The sequence below is a fragment of the Agelaius tricolor genome, unplaced genomic scaffold (assembly GCF_023055355.1).
Source record: "Agelaius tricolor isolate 1412-34295 unplaced genomic scaffold, bAgeTri1.0.p SCAF_25, whole genome shotgun sequence".
Classification (NCBI taxonomy): Eukaryota; Metazoa; Chordata; class Aves; order Passeriformes; family Icteridae; genus Agelaius; species Agelaius tricolor.
The window spans coordinates 1,150,451-1,172,729 of record NW_027269285.1 but is presented as its reverse complement, the minus strand read 5'-3'; the positions used below and the strand labels follow the sequence as shown (position 1 = coordinate 1,172,729).

General features: G+C 54.4%; 1 protein-coding gene and 1 long non-coding RNA gene across 2 annotated transcripts; one reads left to right on the top strand and one right to left on the bottom strand.

Moving 5' to 3' along the window:
• The first annotated feature begins 11,533 nt into the window (after positions 1-11,533).
• On the top strand, positions 11,534-15,217 carry SRSF1 (serine and arginine rich splicing factor 1). Its single transcript, XM_071447636.1, has 4 exons — positions 11,534-12,044; positions 12,241-12,425; positions 12,650-12,822; positions 13,078-15,217. The coding sequence occupies exons 1-4, from the start codon at positions 11,851-11,853 to the stop codon at positions 13,270-13,272; spliced, it is 747 nt and encodes a 248-aa protein (XP_071303737.1). The 5' UTR covers positions 11,534-11,850; the 3' UTR covers positions 13,273-15,217.
• LOC139599915 (uncharacterized) lies at positions 15,100-21,084 on the bottom strand. Its single transcript, XR_011682361.1, has 2 exons — positions 19,019-21,084; positions 15,100-17,999 (listed from the first exon to the last, which is right to left on the bottom strand). It is a non-coding gene; the product is annotated as an uncharacterized lncRNA (long non-coding RNA).
• Between the last annotated feature and the right edge of the window lie 1,195 nt (positions 21,085-22,279).

The window sequence follows — 22,279 nt, the reverse complement described above, 5'->3', positions numbered from 1 at the left end:
GGCACTGTGCTGCTGAGAATTGTCCCCACACACCCAGAGGCTGGGGTGACATTGACTGAGCTGCTTCATCGTACGTTCACCCCGAGAACATGCAATGTTCCACAGGCACACAGAGCCAAGAGGGCAGAATGAAACCTCTCTGTTCACACACCTGCTCGTGAGCTCTCAGCATCCTGTGCCGGGGCGGCAGTGAGGGATCACAGCCCAGCCAGACCCTGGCACACAGGTGTGACCCCGGTGCTTCGCACACCTGGCTTTCCTGCACAGGGGTCCTGAAGCACAGGTGTGACCCTGGCCCTTCACACACTCGGCTGTCCCACACGGGGCTCCTGGCCTCGATAGCCGTGCTCCAGGCACTCACCTGCCCCCCCCGGCTGCTGGGCTGGCCGACAGCCAGCTCCTGTTTTGGTTGCTCCATTTCACTTGAGCAGCAGTGCCAAGAAGCCCTTTGCAGCAGCTACCTGAAGAAAAGCCCAGCAAAACAAAAAATCCTGATTCCTGTGCTGTCCCCGTTCCCACGCTGCAGTGCCTGAACAGTAGTGAGAGGGAGACAGCACTGCCCAGTCTCAGCTGCCTCTTAATAAGACCAGTTTTAATTGCCTGCATAGCCTTGAGAACCAAGAAAACCACTGAAGGTCCTGAAACCTCCCTGACTTGATTGCTGAATGAAGACAAGCTTACAGCTGGTAACAGCACCCAGGGGACAGGCTGGGTTCACTCCACGAGCCCCGGAATGGGCCAATCCCGTTTGTTAATGAAATGGATATTTCCTACTGTGCCCTTTGTAGCCTCTGAGATACTGGTCAGAACTCCAGTAGCAAATAAAATATTTACTGTTCCTTAATGTGTCCAGACCTGAGCCCTGCTTTAAGAGAGAAGTCAGCAGCAGAAAATGAAGTGAGGATGAATGAACACTGCAGTGCCTGGCACTGAGGCTGTAGGAGCACGGCAGGGGGGACAAGGGGACAAGGCCACGCCCGGGCAGGTGACACAGTCCTGGCCTGCCCGGGCAGAGCGGGGCAGCTCCTTGGGCCGTCCCCGCATGGCTCCCGGAGCTCCTGCCCACGAGGGCAGCCGGCTCCGCTCAGGTTCGCTGCACCACGCTTGGCTGGGCTATTTATAGCTCTGCCGAGGCTCTGTTGAGGCAGCACATCTGAGCCCTGTGGATCTGCTTGATGAGCTTTCCAGAGCCTTGGAACGGAGCCGCCGCTTGCACCGGCGAGGTTTGAGCTCTGCTCCCAGGGCTCAGCTGTGGGGCTCGGCAGGTTTGCAGGCCAGAGGCAGCTGCTGGGCAATGCTCATCCTGTCTGTCCCACCCAGTGGGAGCCCCTGGCATTCCCACGAGGGCTCCCATCACGGAATACTCTGAGTTGGAAGAGACCCACGAGGATCATTGAGTCCAGGTTTTAATCCTGCACAGGACATCCCCAGGAGTCACACCATGTGGACCTCCTGGTATTTTCTCAATGCAGAACCAGCACTTATCTCCCTCCTGTCCTGGAGAAGCCTGTGGGTACCTTCAGCAGGAGGCAGCTGCCTTTAGGAGCAAAGGGCCAAGGTATCAAAGAGTGGCCCTGAGCCCAGCTGGTGACAGTCTACAGTCCCCAGAGCTGGCTCCAGAGCTGGTGGCTGCTTCTATAATCCCAGTGTAACCCTATCCCAGTTACATCCTGCCTCCTCCCTAAGCATCTGCAGCAAGAGGAAGCAGAGGAGCCCTGCTCCTGCCTGGCTCAGTCCTGCTCCTTCCAGTGCAAGGAGCATGGCCTTGACAAAGAAAGTGCTTGGAGGATTGATGGAGGGAGATGCATTCCTGAAGAGTGACAAAAGGTTATTTGTTTATAAATTCCTCTGAGTGGACTATATAAAGCACTTCACAGAGATCCACAGGAAAAGGGCCTGGCGTGAGAAGCAGTTTGCCATCTAAGGCTGTGCTCCTCCTGCCCTGTGACCACATGCTTCCCCTGGGATGTGTTTCCAATCCCAGGCGATTACAAGTGAAAAACCACACACTTTGTGCCCATCTGCTACAAGGAATGCAGAGGTCTGAGATCCAAATGCAGGGCTGACAGTGTGAGTGTGGCAGCATTTCTTCCACCAGCTCTACTTCCATGCTGTACCTCTGTAGAAACATCCCCCACAGGAAATTGTTCTTGTTTAACCTAAACTCACTTTGATATGACTCAGCCCATTATTTCTGCTCTGCCCTGCCATGGACGTGGCACACTGACTTACTTTATAGCACAGATCCACAGCAGATAATGGCTGAAATGTCACCTTCATCTCCTGTCCTTGCAGGAATTCCTTCCCTCTCTCCTCCTCCCACATGTCTCCTGCACCTCTGCTCCCCTCCTTTCTCTAGACTCCACCATCAGTCACTCTCTTTGCCAATAATCAATAAAAACAACAGCAGCAGTAAAGCACCTTCAATTAATTCTCTTCTGGAGCGGAATGGAGGGTGTGGGCACTGCTGCTCCATCCCAAGGGGGCTTTGGCCACTTCATCATTTCCACAATAGCCCTTGCTCATGGCTGCAGCCCCCACTAGCATTCTGGCTGCTAGGTCCCTCCCTGGCACAGCCCCCCAGGGCTGCCCAGTGTGTTATTTTTTACCAGGTTTCAATTGTTTTGGCAAGTGTTTTGCAAAGCACATTCCGGAGGGTTTGCTCTCCATCCTGGCTGCTTTGATCAATCTTGTTTGCAAAGCAGTTTCCAGCCCCTGGTTAATGTACGTTATTATCTCCCTGAATCCCTGCTATTGAACCTGGACAAATCCCGTGGAAAAAGAAAAAGCCCTATAAAAGGAAAGGCTCTAAAACCTCCCGCGGGAGCTGCCACCGCTGATGAGGAGGGTTTGGACACCATGAGTGGTCCTTTAACAGCAACAGCAGCCCCAAGTCCCCTGGATTATTGCCTGATCTGCAAAGGCTTTCATCCCAACATGAGACCAGAGTGCAGGAATACCAGAGCTGGAACTGTGCCCCTGGTTTCCCAGCTGGGAACAGCGTGTGCCTCCCTGTAACTGCTGTGGAAGCAGCTGGGCAGTGTCTGCAGAGGCTGAGGTGTCCCTGCCCAAGGAGAAATGCTCCTCTGTGGGGGGACCAGACCCCACACTTCCCAGCAGCATCACACACTGGGGCTCTGAAACCCCAGCACGGCCTTTCCCTGGCTCCAGCGTGCAGGGAGCCATGGCTCCTCATCTCCCCAGGTCTGTCCTGGAGCAGAGGCAGCGTGGCACCACGGCAGGGCAGCCTGGGCTTATCTCCAAGGCAAACGGGCTGAAAAATGTGGCAGCTATAGACGGCTTTTTGTGTAAAGCCCGTGTGCCACAAGGCAGAGCGTTCCTGCCATCCCACAGGCATGAGAGAAAACACTCCACGACTTGTGAGCCTTATTAATATGGATTCAGGTCAGCTGCTCCCTGCAAGTTTTTGTGAGTGACTCGCGGTGTGCAGTTCATGCAGGATCCATAAATAAGGACGTCTCTCTGGAATCTTGCCAGGGCTGTATGAGCACAGGGATGTGAGAACTGCCTCAGTGCATGCAGGGGGACGAGGGGTGAGAAGCCCCCCAGCCCTCTGCTCCCAGCTCCCACCACCCCAGTCCAGGCTCCTGGACCAGCTGGATGCACTGAGGGCCGGCAACTCCCTTTAATCTGATCTCTCCTGAACAGAAAAACGGGTTTGGAGACAACATAAACACTGAAGGAAAGGTCACATCAAAGCCACGTGCTCTGTGACTGTGTTTTGTGGCTTCACTCCCACACTGGGCTGTGCAGGGCTCTGAGCTGACCATGGTGCAGGGGTTGGGGACATAGACTTGGTACCTGCAGGGCCAGGGCCAGGATGATGGGTAATGTCACCTTGAGTTTCTCCATTTTTCTGTGCTCCCCCTCCTTGGGCTGGTGCTCCAGCACAAGCCCTACACCACACATGGTTTATCTGCAAGACATCCTGCCTGCACCTCAAAGGCTTCCTACATTTTTAAGGCTGGAAGGGCTGTTGTGATCATTTACTCCACCCTCCTGTGAGCCACAGCCCTTGCCAGAGCTGGGTTCCTGTGGTCACACAGAGCACGGTGGTGCTGCCGTCAGAGGAGCTGGGAGGCGCCAAGACGTGACAGTGGCTTTGGGCTGACTGCAGGCTGGGGGTTCCTCCTGCCCCTCCTCAGCACATCCACATCAGCCACGTCCCTGTGCTGCACTCCCTCCACTCTGCCACGCTCCTTGCTCCTTCTTCCAGCCACGGGCTGCAGTCCCCAGGGGAGTCCCTGCTCTGAGAACACACTGGGTGCTCACCAGTGAGCCTACTGGGAATCCATGTGCAAACCCCTTAGTGCTCATGCATGAAATGATTGAGCAGTCATGCACAGGCTAATTGGGCATTTGTATGCCAAATAATGGGCACTCATGCATGAACTGCCCGGGTGCTCATGCATGCCCTGATGGGGGCTCACGGGCACAGAATGAGCCACAGGGATGTGCTGACCCTCCTTCCCTGCAGGAACAGCCCCGCACCTGTGAGAGCTCCAAGTGTGACCCTGTGTGTGCCCCTGCAGGGTCAGTCTGGATGCTGATGCACGACCTCCTCGGGTGCTCAGATGCAAATTATCTGGGCACTTGTGCATTCCCTGATTAGACACACATGTGTGGCTTCCTTAGGCACTGGAACAAGCGGAGCCCAGCACAGCGACAGCCCCACACAGGGCAGGGAAACCTGCCAGCACCCAGCACGGGATGGTGTGGCACCAAAAATCCCTGCTGGCTCCCCCGGCGTGTGTGAGCTGGTGGCTCTGCCTCCCCAGCAGCCTTGCTGGCACACACCAGCCGATCTCACACCTTCCCCCGAGCTCCCCAGGGTGTAGGAAGGAGCTACTGCTGAACAGACAACTTAAACCCTGTTCTGGCACAGCTTAAATACAAGAATCTCCGAAAGCAGGAGACAAGGTCTCCACTGTGTAGAATAATTTAGGTCAGTCTCACTTCTGCAACGATTTATTTAAGCTTTAGCAGTTCCTGGCCCAAGTGAGGGAAAAATGAGGGAAAAAAAATAGAATATAGAATCCCCCGTATTTACACTATTTTTCTGTAATGTTTATCTTGTGGAAGCTACAGCCTCATCTGCCAGCACTGCTTTAATCCAGGCCTGCAGACATTTCCACCACACACTCACATTTCTTAGGATTCTGCTTCAAATTGGAGCAACTTGTTGAGCACAAAATCTCAGCCTGCAAAAGCTTTCAAGTGGTTGCTTCTCCCTGGAAAGTATGTTCTGTCCTTCAATCACTCCCAAGCTTTACCAGAAATGCTTTTGCCTTCCTGCAATCAAAAAAACCAGCCATTTGAGTGGGCTCAGAAACAACCCCCTGTGGTACAACTCCACAAAGCATACCCAGGGACCAGCCAGGGAAAGCATGGGTGTTGGAGGTGATGCCTAGCTGGGCAGCTGTGTATGTCAATGTACATAAATGTACACAAATGTGTATAAATGTATTCACAGCAGGCAGTACCCACAGGCTGGCCCTGGGCTGGCAGCACTTGAGAGCTCAAGTCAAACTCCCTCCTACCCTCCTCACCAGCCTGCTCATGGTGATGCTCTCACTGAACTCTACAGAAGGAGCTGCAACAGCTGATCTGATCAATAAATATACACTTTATACAACCCTTAGGTCTGTAATATCTGTCTGTACATAAGAGGCCATAAGGGATTTTGTTTTAATTAGAGGAATGCTTAAGGCTACTCTGCCTCCTGCTTAATCAGCCTTGGAAATGCAGAGGGAAGGGCTGTCCTCGTGCAGGGCACTGCTCTGAGCAGCACAACCCAAAGGCTCAGTGAGGGCACGAGGGCAGGAGCAGGTAGAGAGGGGAGCACAGCCCATATCCACCTCAACTGGCATCTCCAGGACAAGCCAGGGAAATTTCTGTCTGGAGCTGCCAGTGCACCCCATGCCCTGCTTGACAATTCCCAGGGTGGGAGTAACTGGGCAGTGTCAGCCCCATGCCTGGTCTGAGGAGATTGTTATCATGGATACACAGGGAGAGGTGTCAGGAATGCACTTCATGGCCAGCAAAGAGCAGAGGCTTCCAGCCAAACGTTGCCAAAGCTTGCAGCAAAGGTGCTGGTTTGATTACGGGAATGTTGTAACTGCTTAGGTCCCACGGCCCAGGAATATCCGTGGGAGGAGAGCACAGCCCTGCACAGACACGTGGCTGACAAAGGCCTGATATTCCTATTTACTGCTCTCAAGAAACTGCACCTAAAAGGCCTATTAGGGAAAGGAAAAAAATAGATTCTATTTCATGTTTTAGTTGGGCTATGGTGGTACAGCAAGTCCAGTATTACACGTAAATCAAATTGTCTTGTTTTTTCTTTGCATTGCAGAGCAGAGCATGGAACAGCCGCTGCTGGGGCTCCACTCCTAATTTCTGACACATCTTTTAACCTGCTCATTGAAAAGCACTTACTTTGCATCCTTCTCCTTAAGAGTTAGTGGGATATGAACCATGAGGTTTCCTAGATTAGGGATGTCTGGATAATAAAATGCTGTGGAACAGGATTTCCAGTGGGGGCAGAATCCTTTCAGCAGTACCTGGACACTGGGATCAGCAAACTGCTCCGGACCTTGGCAGCTGCTCCCACGCTGGCCCTTTTGTAAACGTTGAGTTTATTTTTCCTCGTTTATTTGCCTTTCATTGAGCCTCAACAGGAAAAATATATGGCCCAGTGTCCCTCCCACCCTGGTCTCTGTGAGTTTTTGTTTCACATGGTTATCACAGTCCCTTGCCTCTTCCAGTGTTTACATAAAGTTACAGCGCCCACAAAACGGCTCCAAAAACTTTATTTGTATTTTAAAATATTCTGCTAGAAACCAATCTTAATGCATTTCTCTCTCGTTGTAGTTCCTTGTGTTAAATAAAATCAGCAAGCCCACACTGATGCCACAGGGGCTGTGTGGTGCTGAAAGCCGGGGAGGGAGCGGGGACGTCGGCAGCGCTGCCAGCGGCTCTCCACGGAGAGCTAATGGAAAACCTCCTTTTAAAAACCACTCAGGCCTGGCAAATCTGGGTTATTTTTGGAGAACAAAGAGATCCAGCTCTATCCACGCTCCCAAGGCTTGGCTGGGCGGCATGGCCCCCACAGAGACATCCCGGGGATGTGTAAGTGCGGAGCTCCTGCTGGCCGTGGCCCTGCGGTGTCCTGGCAGGGATGGTGACAGATGCCACACCATGGCCAGATAAGAAGCAATCAATACCTCTAATGGACAAACACAGTTTCAGCTCCCTGTGTCAGGATGGCACTGCTCACTCCCAGCTGGAACACAGGTGGTGGGAAGGGAAGAGCCAGGAGGGGCTGGTGAGCCCCAAGCTGTGCCACCCGTGCGCTGTGGCAGTGACTCCTCACCAGATCCCAGTGTGGATGGCACAGCCAGCTGTGTGCCACACGCCTGGAGTGTGGGAATGCATCGAGGGGAAAGGAGGCAACTCCAGGAAAATGCACAGGGAAATAAAAACAGCAAAAGGAAAAGGAGAAGCTGCAGGAAAACCCTCGCTGCCCAGTCCCCGCAAACCACGAGGTTCCCTCTGAAATGAGCGACCCAAATGGATTCGCTCCTTTCCACTTATTTATTCCTTAGCAGGAATAAATGTCAGCAGGTTTATTTACATTGACAGTTTGCATTCATTTTCCTCCCTCTCCTCGTCAGGCCCTGGAGCATCCCACCAGGCAGGGAGAGGGAAGAGCAATGCAAGCAGCTGCCACGATATTCGGTGACAGCGGGAGGCAGGGAGCAATGGCAGAGCTCAGGATGAACAGAAAAGCCTTCCAAGGGAAATAAATCCATGAAAATGGATTGGGGGGGCTCACTGAAACTTTCTGGTCTGCGCTAACTGCTGCCCCTTTCCCTCCCAGCTCCAGCCATGGTGTGCTGGCATGTGGGAATCGCTGCAAATCCAAGTAACATGAAAACAAGACTGCAGAAATCTCAGCAAACCCATGATTTTTATTATTTTTAATTTTTTAAAATTAACCTTTTATTGCTACCAGCCCAACAAATAACCACACACAATTTAATTGATTCTGCTTCCCTGTGCCCCGTCACTCTGCTCTGGGGACCTTGGATCTGAGCACATCATGGGGCCACCTGTATGGTGTGGCTGCTCTCACAAAGGGAAAACAGCAGGGTTTGGAAATTTAAAAAATGAGCATTCTCAATCCACCTGGGACAATTTGAATTCCGGTGGCGTTACCTCTGCTCGTCTGGCTTTTCTCCTTTTAGTCTCCACCCGTGTGTGTCCTTTTGGGCTGGCTTCCAGGAAAAACTCCCACTGGCAGTGTGCTGTGTTTTCTGTTTGCATCCAGACATGCCCCAGCATGTGCAGAGGAAATCTCTTTGCTTACAGTTAAATCTGCATAAACAAAACGAGCTCTGTCACCATCCGCTGCTATGGGAATTCTTTTCAAGCTTACACACACTTTCCTTGTCTTATCTTAAGCCCAGAGTTTCTCTGAAAAAGTCAGACTGGTATTTTTGCATCCTTTTCCTACATGCAAAACAGTAAGTTTGATCACTTTGAAGCACTATTTAAAATGGACACACACACACACACACAAAATATCAGCTTTGTATTTCACCTCCAAAGACACAACCTGTGTGGTTTCAAGTTAGTGGTGAAATGCCAAGGAAAGCCCTCCAGCAGCAGATTCCAAAGGACAGTTACAGGAGGGAAATGGCAAGTTTGGACAGTTCATCCCTCAGTTCTTAAAAAAATAAAAGACTTCAGATGCCTGTTAAGAAAACGACCCTTTTGTCCCAAACAATCTGGGCTTTGATGAACTGTTATTTTGCAACACAGTAAGATTAGTCAGGACCAATCCAGCTGGATTAGGACAAACAGGTTCTCTGTGACAGAGCTGGGCGATGAGAGGCGTGGGCCACAGCCCCAGCCCTGCAGCTCTGCTTGGGAAACCTCCTGCTTCCCAAGCTCCATCAGCAATAACAAAAAGCAATGATGTTATGTGGGCAATATTTGCATTATTCTCCTTTGGAGAGCCCTGGTTTCCATTGCTCCCATTTTGAGGACAAAAACTTGACATTTTACAGTGGTTAGCTTCTTTTTTTAGCAAGATTATTTGCCTTTGCCTTCCCAGGAATTTATTTTCTACATAACTTATTAATTCCCCACATTTGTGTTTTGCTAGAAAGGCAAAAATGACTCTGAGAAATAAGTATTGTGCAGCATATCCAACTAAACAGTCCAGTGACAACACAGACCTGAGGAAGGTAATGAGGAAGAAAACATCTAATACTTCTATAAAGAGACACTTCATTAAGGTAATTAAGAGAATCATTTAAAGCAGTTATGAGGATTATTAAGACACAAAAGAAATTATGCAACAGGGTTTTCACCAAGCAGGCAGACCTACCATTGGTTTATTATGCCTTTAAGAATAACTTTCAGTGGTTTTAATGAGTTTTATAAAACAGAGACTAATTTCTTGGCAAGGGATGGCGTTTCCCTACACCTGGGACAAGCAAAATCAGGATCTTCGTGGGGTTTTATGTGGGGAGGGGACTTGTTAGGTGTTTTTAATATCACAGAAGGGTTTGGGTTGGGAGGGGCCTTAAAGCTCACCCAGTGCCACCCCTGCTATGGGCAGGGACCCCTTCCACTGTCCCAGGCTGCTCCAAGCCCTGTCCAACCTGGCCTGGGGCACTGCCAGGGATCACAGAATCCCTGAATCAGAGGCTGGAAAAGACCTCGGGATCACCGAGTCCAGTCCTTGACCCGCGCCTACCCTGTCACCACTGAGTGTCACATCCTGACATTCCTCAGACACTGCCAGGGATGGGAACTCCAAAAAGTGTTTCTGCTGAGCTGAACAGCTGGTTAAATTGCGAGTAGCTTGTTAAATAATCTTAAAAGACCATTATTTCCCCCAGATTACCCCCTGAGGTTACACAGATCCATGGCTGCGGTTGCTGTTCCCCATGTTGTGTCCCACTACAAAGAGAACTGAAACCCCAAAACTCTGTCTCAGGTGAGAACATCCCCAGACGGGATGGGGGAATTTACCCTTTGCCTCTTGTGAGGATGGGCTCTCTCACCCCCCTCTGCTGCTGTTTAACCCCTTGGTGACCCAACAGGGACATTCCTCCTTAAAAACCCTGGGGGAGAAAACGAGCAGCACCTGTGACAGCCACAGAGTCCTGATGTCACACTGCACACCCTTCCTGCCAGCCACCCCACTGCTGCTTTTCCAGAGGAATATGCATTTGTCATTAACAAATGTGACAAATGAGGGCAGCCAGGAAGAGGCAGGATGCATTTTTCACAATCCCTTAATGAACTCATCAGCCTAAAAGGTTTCTCTCCACACTCTGACACTTTTAACCCCTCATGGTGGTTTCGGTGGCTGAACCTCTCCAGCACCACATGGGTCTTGTGCTGATACAAACAGCCAGGGATCCATCAGTGACAGACACCTAGACTGCACAAGATCATTTATTTCAGTAATTTTTAGCACGAGCTCACTCGCATTTTTGTATTACCTCGTGGACAGGGGCACATGGAAGTGGTTTCTCACTCTGAAGCTGCTTTAACACATCTCTGAGGGCTTTGTGACAATGCAGAGTACTCCAGTTATTTTAAAGTGTCTTTATTCAAATTATAATTTTATAAACAAACATATTGGGGGATTCTCGTCCTGCTTCTTCCCCAGGATATCCTTTTTTGCATTGAGTCTGTTTTTCATGTGACCCTACATTAAACCTTCATAAATATAGAACATTCTTCAGCAGGAGCAAGCAGCCCTCAGCAGAGTTCTCAAATGCATCCACTCGGGATGCAACTCTGCCCCAATTTTTAACGCTTTTTGTTCCTCCACTTTTATTAACTGAGACACCAAGTCAAGCCCACCCCTAAAGTTTATTTTGCTCAAGCCCATCATGTTGGATGAAAGAGCCCCAAGAACCATCCCATGGGTTCAGCAATGGCAGACACACCGCGAGCGGGGCAAAGTCCCAAACCCAGGAGATTTAAACCCTGAAGAAGCTGAGTGAGCTCGGTGCCCCCCTGAGCCCCCAGAGCGGCCATTTTGGGTCCTGCCCCCCGGGGAGCGGGCACAGCGCTTTTCTCCTGTCCCGGGGCACGGCACACCGGGACAGCGCATTGAACGAGCCCATCAGCCCACAGCGGGACCACCCGGGGGACACAGCGGGGACACAGCGGGGACACCGAGGACAGAGCGGGGACACCGAGACAAGCGCCATGGCGGCCCGCCCGCGATGCATTGTGGGAGGCGCCCCGCGCTTGGCGCCAAGCGCGCCCGCCGTCCCGCGCGGTGCATTGTGGGCCGCGCCATCCCCGGCCGGGCCTAAAGGCGCGGGGCGCCGCACCGGACGTGACGTCACGCGGCCTCCGCCGTTTAAGCCGCTGGCGGGAGGAGCGTCTCTCATCTGCCGCGGGGACCGCAGGCTCCCCACGTTATAATCGAGCTCCCGCAGCCCCGCGCCCCGCAGCTGCGGCCCCCCGCACGGACTCGGCTTCTCCGAGGCGGCGAGAACCGAGGGACTACTTTGCGGTGGAACCGCGCATGCGCGGGGCGGAAGAGCGAGGGCGCGGCGGAAGACGCGTGCGCTGCTGGTCCGCCGTGAGCGCGGGCGGTGCTGCGGCCGGTGCTGCGTCCCGGGGTGAGATCGGTGCGCGCAGAGGCAGCGCGAGCGGAGCCGCGGGCGCCATTTTGAAGCGGCGGTCGGGGGAGGTGACGAGCGCTCCGAGAGCCCGGCCCGGCCCCGCCACCGCCGCCCCGCGCCGCCCGCACCGCCCCGCGCCGCCGCAAACATTGCCGACCTCGCCATGTCCGGCGGCGGCGTCATCCGCGGCCCGGCCGGCAACAACGACTGCCGCATCTACGTGGGGAACCTGCCCCCCGACATCCGCACCAAGGACATCGAGGACGTGTTCTACAAGTACGGCGCCATCCGCGACATCGACTTGAAGAACCGCCGCGGGGGCCCGCCCTTCGCTTTCGTCGAGTTTGAGGACCCCAGGTGAGGCCCTCTGGCGCTGCCCCGGGTCCCCCAGCCCCGCGGAGCCGTCGGTGCCCGCCCGGGAGCGTTGCCCCGCGGCCCGGGCCGCGCTAACGGGGCCCGGCCAGGCGGCGGGCGGGGAGAGGCGGGCGGGAAGCGGGAACAAAGGCGGGCGGTGCGGCGGCCGCGCTCACCGCCCGCCCCGTGCCGCCCGCAGGGACGCGGAGGACGCCGTCTACGGGCGGGACGGCTACGACTACGATGGGTATCGCCTCCGCGTGGAGTTCCCCCGGAGCGGCCGCGGCACCGGCAGAGGAGGCGGCGGCGGCGGGGGGGGAGGAGCCCCCCGGGGCAGGTACGGCCCCCCGTCCCGGCGCTCGGAGTACAGAGTGATCGTCTCGGGTGAGTCATTGCTCTCTCTCAGCTTGAGTGCTCCCCCGGGGTCCTGCGGGCGCGGTGCTGCTGCGAGCTTCTCCTTAAAAAGCGTGGCCCCGTGTGCTTTGGGAGGGGAGCGGTGCTGTCCCCGCGGTGCTGAGCGCTCCTCTCCTTCGCTGCGCTTTTGCTGCCGTAATGCGGGAGGTGAGGCTCTAATCTTGTTTTAAAGTCACGTTTTGGTTTTTCTCTAGGGCTGCCTCCAAGTGGAAGTTGGCAGGATTTAAAGGATCACATGCGTGAAGCAGGTGATGTATGTTATGCTGATGTTTTCCGAGATGGCACTGGTGTCGTGGAGTTTGTGCGGAAGGAAGACATGACCTACGCTGTGCGAAAGCTGGATAACACTAAATTTAGATCTCACGAGGTAGGTATCACACTTACTTTCTTTGGCCAGAATTGGATACAAGGGGCTTAACAGTAGGATGTGAAGGTAAGGAACGCGTGGTGGTCATTGTTTGGTTACGGAGCAGCTAAATAAGTGTGTGGCCAGCCTGGACATAGACGTGTAAGCTCTGCTGTCTGTCCCGGCCGTAGTAACGCTGTCTGCAGTCTGTCAGCATGCCTGAAACATGGCCCTGAAGCCTCGACGTTTCAATCGAAAGTTCTGTCTATCCAATAGGGAGAAACTGCCTACATCCGTGTTAAAGTTGATGGCCCAAGAAGCCCAAGCTATGGAAGATCTCGGTCCCGCAGCCGTAGTCGTAGCAGGAGCCGTAGTCGCAGCAACAGCAGAAGCCGCAGTTATTCCCCAAGAAGAAGCAGAGGATCTCCACGCTACTCTCCCCGCCACAGCAGATCCCGATCTCGTACATAAACATCACTCTAGCTCTGATCTTTTTGTAGAACCCCATGTTGTATACAGTTTTCCTTTACTTAGTACAGTCTTTCATTTATTTTTTTTAAATTCCAACTGTTTTACTCAAATTGGCTGAAGTGTTGAATTGCATTCTTGTGTAAAATCCCTAGTGAGTATTTGCTCCTCGACACCGACATTCCCCTCCTGTCTTTGGTAAATTGTATTTTAATTGCTGTCAGTCAGGATTGTTCTGGTTTAGTTCTAGTTCAATACCAACATTCTTGGAGCTGTGGTATTGCTGTGTAAATGTCTCAGTGTTCCGCTGTGGTCGAGACGAGCTGGGGATGTTGGGATGTTTGTGGCTAACTTGTCTCTTCTGGGGGATCTTACATTTTATCTTGCCTTTTCGTGTGTCTTTCTGTAGACATATCTGAAGAGATGGATTAAGAATGCTTTGGATTAAAGGATTGTGGAGCACATGTCAATCATTTTAGGATTGTCAAAAGGAGGATTGAGGAGGATCAGATCAATAATGGAGGCAATGGTATGACTCCAAGTGCTATTGTCACAGATGAACTTGGCAGTATTGACCTTATACTGAGAGACAGGGGAATTGAGGCCGAGCACCTACGTGTCCCCACGTGTGGCTTCAGGCATGTCCTCGTGACCGCAGGCTGCCATTGCTCTTCTCTTTTAAAACTTCCTTCTCTGGGGGGGCAATTGTGGCCAGATCCCTGCTTTTGTAATTCTCTATTCCATTCTAGTTTTCTAAAGGAATAACGGGCCGGGGGGGAGCATTGGTTTATTTGTCCCGCAGCGTTTGGTTACAAGTGTCCATGTCCGTAGTATCCGTACACTTGTAGTAGAACTTGCAATCAGAGTATAATATCAATACTGCTAAAATCTGCATGTCCTCTGTGTGACTGATACAGCGTGGCTGTTGCATTTTTATAAGTACCAGAATGAAAGCAAAATAAAAATAGCAAACCTAGTGGGGAATAACTTAAGTCTCAGCCCTGCCCCCTCAGACTAATTCACGATTGACTCACGATCCGTGTGAAAACACCGATTGTTAACGTTCCCTCCAGCTGGGAGTGCAGCTGTAGTCCAGCCATTCCATAGTAGGTGGATAGACCGAGCAGTTAAAGCTTTTCCAGTTTAGTAAAAACCATTTTTTACAACCACAAAACCTCGTACCCACCAATGCGCTGAGTATGTTGGCATTTCCAGTTGACATATTGTAAATATTTACAATGTTTCCTCCAAATAGTAATTAACATTTCTAAAGAAATTATCTGAGCATCACCATTGGAAAGTTTGTTTTGGGGAATTGATAGTTATTACTGTACATCTGCATTTATTGATGGCAAACATAACTGATCATTCCCCAGAATCCTATTTTTTCATTACAGTATCTAACTTTTTGCCTCCTCTTTTTTGGTTTTGCTGGTTATAAAGGTTTGGATTGGAGAGGGCTCACTGGATCCCAATCCTTGGAGCTGGATCATTGGATTCAAATCATAATGTGGATAGGATAGGGAGGCTGAATTACAAGGATTCATGGAGCGGGATCAAATTACCAGGAACATAGGAGTGGATTCCTGCCCCAACCAAACCGCATTCGTGTGGATTTTTTTATTCAACTCAATTGGCTATTCCAAAGATATTTTTTTTTCCTATTTTTGACGATTGGAGCCCTTAAGATGCACGATGGAGTTTTGCATTTTTTTGGTAAAAGGAGCAAAGCGAGGACCTGGAGAGGTACGCTGGAGCAATCTCCTTGGAAGGATTCAGCACGAGTAGATGGTAAACCTTAAAGGGGAAAAAGGGGGGTTTGTTTTAAAAAAAAAAAGTAAATAAGTCATTTGTCTAAATTTAAAGACCAAAATTGGAGTTAAAGATGACGTAGGTTTCAATTGGCCATTGCTTTTTTTCTTTGACAAATAAAATTTTTACAAAAACACGCCCGTGTCATTGTTGGTCGCAGTCTCACCCTCGCGTTGGGGCCCGGACAAAAGCCTTTTGTGTGGAACAGAGCTGGAGTGTTCCACAGGAAACATCCATGTTTGAGCTTCTCCTCAATAAAGGATCAGTTCCCTGGGAAATGGGTGGAATCCAGCAACGGGGAGGGGAAAAGAATGAATTCCGTGTTTAAAGGAGGGAGTGTTGATAGGAGATCACATGGGCTTGTCCTGGGCATGAATGGGGCAGAACTGGTCTGTGTGACCGTCCCTGCTGTGGGGGGATGGAGGAGGGAGCAGGAGTTGGGATCTGGGGTGACCCCTGGGGCCAGGCTGGACCTTCCTTCCCCCTTTGGCTCCCTTGGGTGCCCAGAGCAGGCTCTGGCCCTGGAAGGCTGGGCTGTGCTTACCAGAGGAGGATGTGGGAAATGGCAGTGGGGGCTCCATGGCACACGGGTGGGAGCTGGGCAGCAAAGGTGAACTTCAACCCAAAACCCCAACTCCACTGGGCATGGATCTGTTCCATTGCTGGTGAAGGAAAGTGAAAGGGGTTTTAATGGGTACAGGTGTGCTCAGGGTGTTTCACAAAGAAAAACCTGAAGAGTTTGGTGTGCCAGGACTGGAGTTTGGAGAGGATCCCTCTCAAAGGCCCCACGGGCAGGAGGAGTGACCCACTGGCACTCCTGAGGGATCGCTTTGAAACAGCTGAGCAGGGAGTGCAGGCAGAGCTGCTGGCTCTAGGCAGGGGCACCAGGAGCTCATTGATGTGTGGAGCACCAACTTCAGGGGCAATTCAGCCAATTGGGACATGGAATTCCCTGTGAAGGCGTGTGCAGGAAGGCTGGAACTCGGAATTCCCCGTGCAAGGTGTGTGTGTGCTGGAGCTGCAGCAAGGCTGTAGTTTGTCAAGCCTGCTTCTGGTGGGTGCAGGATGTGCTCCAAGTCTCACCTGTGTGTGGATCAACCACTGGAGCAGGAGCTATGTGAGGATTTTTTGCTCCTGAGATTATCTCAGTGGTTTGGATCACGCTGTGGATGCTCCAGGAGGGCACTGACACCCAGGAAGAGGAGATGGCTGCACAGTGTTCTCTGCTTTGGGATCTGTGGAGTGTCACCTTCCTGCAAAGCTGCTGACTGGAGTCTCAGAGCTGGTGGGGACCACACCTGTGCCAGAAGGCTGCAATCCTCCCCGTGGAGAGGAGAGGATCCTTTCCATCTCACCTGGAGAATGGGAGGGAACAGAGCCTTCCTGGGTTCTCCCTTGTTTTGGCTTTCCCCCTCCAAGGGGAGAGCTGGGCTCACTGCAGGAGGAGCTGCTGGTCTGTTCCTGCCCCAGCATCACCCACTCACTTTGTTCTCTGTGTCCCAGCTGTGGTGTCTGTGAGATCCTGTAATAAACCTGCTCCCAGTGTGGAGCTCTCATGCATTCCCTTTTCCCCCATAAATTGTTTCCATCACCGTGCTGTGAGCAGCCAGGCAGTGCTGGAGCAGGGAAACCACAGGGTGAGGCAAGGCTTTCCCCAAGTGCCCCGTGTTTTAATTTCAGATTCTGATCCAGCGTGTTCCACCGTCCTCGGGGGGAACATCATGTTCTCTGATTGACATAAAATAGAGGAATTAAATTAATATCTCAGAAATGTGCTATGAACCAGGTTTGACAGCAGTAGGAGAAGTTAACTGGAGGAGGCTGTGCCTCCTGACACACTCTCAGTTTTTAATTATACCACGTTATGAGTTCATTAACGTTGTGACAGGGATGATGAGGAGTTGGTGAGTTTTGGGAGCAACACTCGTGCCTGGCACTACCCGGGGAGCCTGCTGCCATCTCCTTTGCCCTTCAGCTTCTCCAAGGGTGAAAGTGAATCTGGTAAGTGCCTGTTTGGCTTCCCCCGTGGGGAATCTGCTTCCTGGGAGCCATCCACCGGCCTGGCTGGGCTGGGGGCAAAGCTGGCACTGGTTTCAGTATCTTTGTGCATTAGTGGGAACAGGCTGTTCCACCAGCACCTCTTCCAGGAAGGTGTTTGCTTGCATTTCAACAGATGCCAACCAAGGCAAGGTGTCTTCTTTCATCAATGTGTTCTTCCTGAAACTAAATATTTTGAGAGTCCATTCTCTCTGAAGAGAGAGAAGGGGTGGGGAAATGGAATTGCAGGGGACACCAAACGCAGCCCCCTCTCCTGACCCAGAGCAGGTGAGTTCCTGCTGCACAGCGAGCAGGGAGCGTTCCCCGCCGGTTAGTGCGGGATGAGCTGCCCCATTCCCGCAGGGAATCTGTCCCGATAGTGCCGCTTTGTTGGTACAACTGAGGCCGATTGTGCGCCCGGGGCTGGCGGCCCCTCCGTGGCGGCCTGGGCCCGCAGCTGCCGGAGCCCGGCCCGATACTGCCTCCTTTGTGCGGCCAGCGCTCCGGGCAGCGCCTGCGGACCCAGGGAGTCTCTGCTCCTCCATCGCACAGCGTCCTGATAGCCCCGTGCTTCATAAAGCCAGCACCAGCTCCGAAATAGAAACGGTTAGAAAACTTGTGGTTTCTCCCAGAAACCACAGTTTGGGGCTTTTTTTTCTGTTTGTTTGGGTTGGGTTTTTTTTCGAACAGAAACTTCTGCTTTAGAACAGGAGATCCTTTCATTGATCTGTGTGTGTTGGTTGTGCTGTGAGGTTTCTTGCTCCTGATAACAGCAGAGGTTTTAGCTGTGCAGCAAAATTAGAGTAATTTCTAGACTGGCTTAGAACAGCTCCAGCTTTGGTGAGTCCCCCATGCCGAGTGCAGAATGATCCCGGCTGCACCTGCACGGGAAGAGCAGATTTGTCTGGAATTGCACTTGGAGCGGTTTCAAACGGAAAGCTGAATTATTGGGGAAAATGAAGATTCCAGGCAGTTCCCTGGGTAATAAGCGTTCCCTAAAATCCCTCTCTGAAGGTGAGCCAGTGATGCACCCACCTGCCCTGCGTGGTCCCTGCAGTGCTTTGTGCTGCCCTGGCGGAGCTGCAGGATGGGATGGGATGGGCACGGAGCCCGGCAGAGCTGCAGGATGGGATGGGCACAGAGCCTGGCAGAGTCATGGGACAGCACGGGCACGGAGCCCGGCAGAGCTGCAGGATGGGCACAGAGCAGGGCAGAGCTGCAGGATGGGCATGGAGCAGGGCAGAGCTGCGGGATGGGATGGGCACAGAGGCTGGCAGAGCTGCAGGATGGGCATGGAGCAGGGCAGAGCTGCGGGATGGGATGGGCACAGAGGCTGGCAGAGCTGTGGGGTGGGATGGGCACAGAGCCTGGCAGAGCTGCGGGATGGGATGGGCATGGAGCAGGGCAGAGCTGCAGGATGGGCAGAGAGCCTGGCAGAGCTGCAGGAGGGTCCTGGAGCTGGGCACAGCCGCAGGACAGGCACAGAGGCTGGCAGTGCCGTGGGATGGCCACAGAACCTGGCTGAGCCATGAGATGGGCACAGAGCCCGGCAAAACTGCAGGACAGGACGGGCACAGAGCCTGGCAGAGCTGCGGGATGGGCACAGAGCCTGGCAGAGCTGCGGGATGGGATGAGCATGGAGCAGGGGAGAGCTGCAGGACGGGCACGGAGCCTGGCAGAGCTGCGGGACAGGACGGACAGAGCCGCAGGATGGGCTGCAGCCTCTCCCGGCGCTCCCTCGCCCTGCCCTGGGGGCTGAGGGGGTCCCTCACCTCTGCGGCCCCTCCCGCCGGGCCGGCTGGGTGGATGTGCCGCTTGCAGAGCCATTAACATAATTTTATGCACTAATTTGTGTAATCATTAAAGAGTGGAGCGGGGCATTGTTCTCATGAGTAATTACCTCTATATTCTAATAGCTCTAATTCATCCCTTTAGTGAGTTTCGTGTTTCAGTGACTCAGCCGCGATTCACGCTCCGGGTCCTGTGTTTTTTGAAGAAATGCCCGTTTCTCGCATGACTTGGTCGCCCTCTGCGCAGCTGCTGACGTGACAGATCCTGAGGAGCTCGGAGCACGCGGATGCCGACCGGGGAAGGTTTGCCAGCCTGGATCCGGGGCTCTGGGGCTGCCTGCATCCCACGGGGCGTTTGACTGGCCGGGATGATGAGGAGAGCAGCTGCCAGCGCAAATTTCAACATGGAAAACTTGGCAGTTTGCTGAGCTCTGGGTATTTTCCTTCTGACAAAAGGCAGGGCTGTATTTTTGTCGTGATTTTTGATACAAGATGAAACGCGGGGATAGAATCCCGCTGCGCAGGCTCTGGCTGCATTGATTCTCCATCCTCACACGTGCGTGTCTGTACAGTGCACAGGCAGGAGGGAAGGCACGGGGAGCATCATTTTCTGCCTGATTTGCAGAATGACACAGGATATTTTCCCGACGGCACCGAAATTAATTTGAGGCAGAGCTGCCTGCTACCACCAAAGGTTTTGTTTCCCCCCTTGGAAACATGGAGCAAAGTTGGTTCCAGTGAGAGCAGGGATGCTCTGCCCGGGGCTCCCGCCGGCGCTGGATGCTCGTCCCTGTGGGATCAGCTGAGCGATGCAGATGAATGCACAGACATTGATTGTTTTGGAGACAATCCATAACTGCCAAATGAGATTAAACACCACCCAGGTCCCAGCAAAAAATAAAAGTAAATAGCAAAGAATAAAGAAAATGGGGCACGGCATTGGCAAATGGTCCTGGGGGAGCATCTTGCCGAGTATTAATCCCTGCCATCCCCATCCCGGGAGGATTTCGGAGCTCTCTGCCGCTGTTAATCGCAGCAGCCCTGCAGGGAAGGTAATGCAGCATTATCCGTGTTCTCCAGCTGTGGCTGGGGAGGAGGGGAGCAGCCGGCTCGGCCGAGCTTTGCCGTGTGTCAGTGAAAGATCAGGGATTAGCGCTAGGATTTCCTCGCTGCCTGCGCTGCTCTAATTCAGGGGTGGTGTTTTTCCCTAAATGCACTGACCCCGTGTGCCTGCTGCCGTACGCGCCGTGCCCGCGAGGAGCCGGGGCAGATGGTGGGAAGGGGAGCGAGGCAGGAGCGGATGTTTCCCTGCAGTCCTTGGCCCCGCAGGAATTATTACTAAAAATGGTCACTGGTGATTAACCGGAGCTGCGCGCTGCTAAGGAATTGGTACGGGCTCTGGCTCGGGAAGTTTTTAAATCAAACTGGGAACCAGTTTTCCTGGAGAGCAGCAGAGTTCAGCGGGTGCAAAGGCAGAGTGCTGAGGGCAGCCCGGGCAGGGGTGAGCAGGGGTCGGTAGCACCTGCCAGGAGGGCTCTGAAATGTCCCATGTGAGACAGAAAAAGCTGGGATCTCCTCGCGTCTGTGCACACCCGTAAACCACAAGGACACACAGGAGCTGCGGCTGCCCCGTCCATCTCTGGAAGCGTTCAAGGATGGAGCTTGGGACACCCTGGTCTAGTGGAAGGTGTCCCTGGCCACGGCAGGGTGTGCAACTGCATGATTTTCAATGTCCTTTCCAGCCCGAACCTTCCCGCCATCCTCGGGTTTGATATGAAGTGTGGGCAATCCCCGCCATGTGGCACCGGTGCCCAGCCCCGTGTGTGGCTGCCCCGGGTGTCCCCAGTGTGTCCCCGCAGTGGCAGTGGTGCCACAGACGGGCACGGGCGGTGACCCCGCGGGCCACACCAGCAGCATCGCCGGGGCCCGTGTGACAACCAGGGGCGGCTCTGCCCTCCCCGGGGCGCACACGACAGCGGCCGTTTAATGGCCAAAAAAAAATTAAAAAGTTGTGACGGAGGTGACCAAAATAACAACAAAAATAACAACGAAAAGCCGCTGGGCGCTGGCGGCGCGGGGCAGCTGCGGCGCTCAAGGTGCCAAGCAGAGATTAGCCCAGGCACGGCCGAGGACAAGGAGGTGGGAAGAGATAAGGGGATAAGGGGATAAGGGCACTTCCCGGCGTGCGGCCGCAGGGCCGAACACAGCCCCAGGCTCGCTGTCCCTGCCCGCAGGAGGCTCCGAGCGGCTCCCGGCCGGGCACGGCGTGTGCGGGGCCCAGGGAGCCCCGGAGAGCCCCGGAGAGCCCCACAGAGCCCCGGAGAGCCCCGGAGAGCCCCGGAGAGCCCCACAGAGCCCCGGAGAGCCCCGGAGAGCCCCGGAGAGCCCCACAGAGCCCCGGAGAGCCCCACAGAGCCCCGCAGAGCCCCGGAGAGCCCCGGAGAGCCCCGGAGAGCCCCACAGAGCCCCGGAGAGCCCCGGAGAGCCCCGGAGAGCCCCACAGAGCCCCGGAGAGCCCCACAGAGCCCCACAGAGCCCCGGAGAGCCCCACAGAGCCCCACAGAGCCCCACAGAGCCCCGCAGAGCCCCACAGAGCCCCGGAGAGCCCCAGAGGGCCCCACAGAGCCCCGCAGAGCCCCACAGAGCCCCGGAGAGCCCCGGAGAGCCCCAGAGAGCCCCGGAGAGCCCCACAGAGCCCCGCAGAGCCCCACAGAGCCCCGGAGAGCCTCGGAGAGCCCCGGAGAGCCCCGCAGAGCCCCGGAGAGCCCCACAGAGCCCCGCAGAGCCCCACAGAGCCCCGGAGAGCCCCGGAGAGCCTCGGAGAGCCCCGGAGAGCCCCACAGAGCCCCACAGAGCCCCGGAGAATCCCGCAGAGCCCCACAGAGCCCCGGAGAGCCCCGGAGAGCCCCGGAGAGCCCCACAGAGCCCCGGAGAGCCCCAGAGGGCCCCACAGAGCCCCGCAGAGCCCCCGGCACGGCAGCGGCCGGGGCTGCGGGCACAGCCGGGCTCGGCACAGCGACAATCCGCCCGTGCCGTGCCCCGGGGACAGCACACAGCCGCGGATTCACGGGGTGGCAACGACTGGGGAGGATGGGGAAATCCCAGGGAGGCAGGGAGGGTTTCCCGTGGCAGCCGGGCTGGGGGGGGACAGGGGCTGCAGGAGGGGCAGCAGGGAAGGGAGGGACGGTGGCAGGGCGGTTTGCCATGGGAATGCTTTCAGCAGGGAATGCCTAAAGCACGGAGTAACCGCGGGGCTTTTCCTGCCTGGCGCTGGGGGAGCCCTGGCGCGGTGAGAGAGGTGGCAGCTGGCACCCAGCGGAGCCGGGGGTGTCCCCCTGCCGCAGCAGCGAGTGGCCCTGGCACCACCGCCC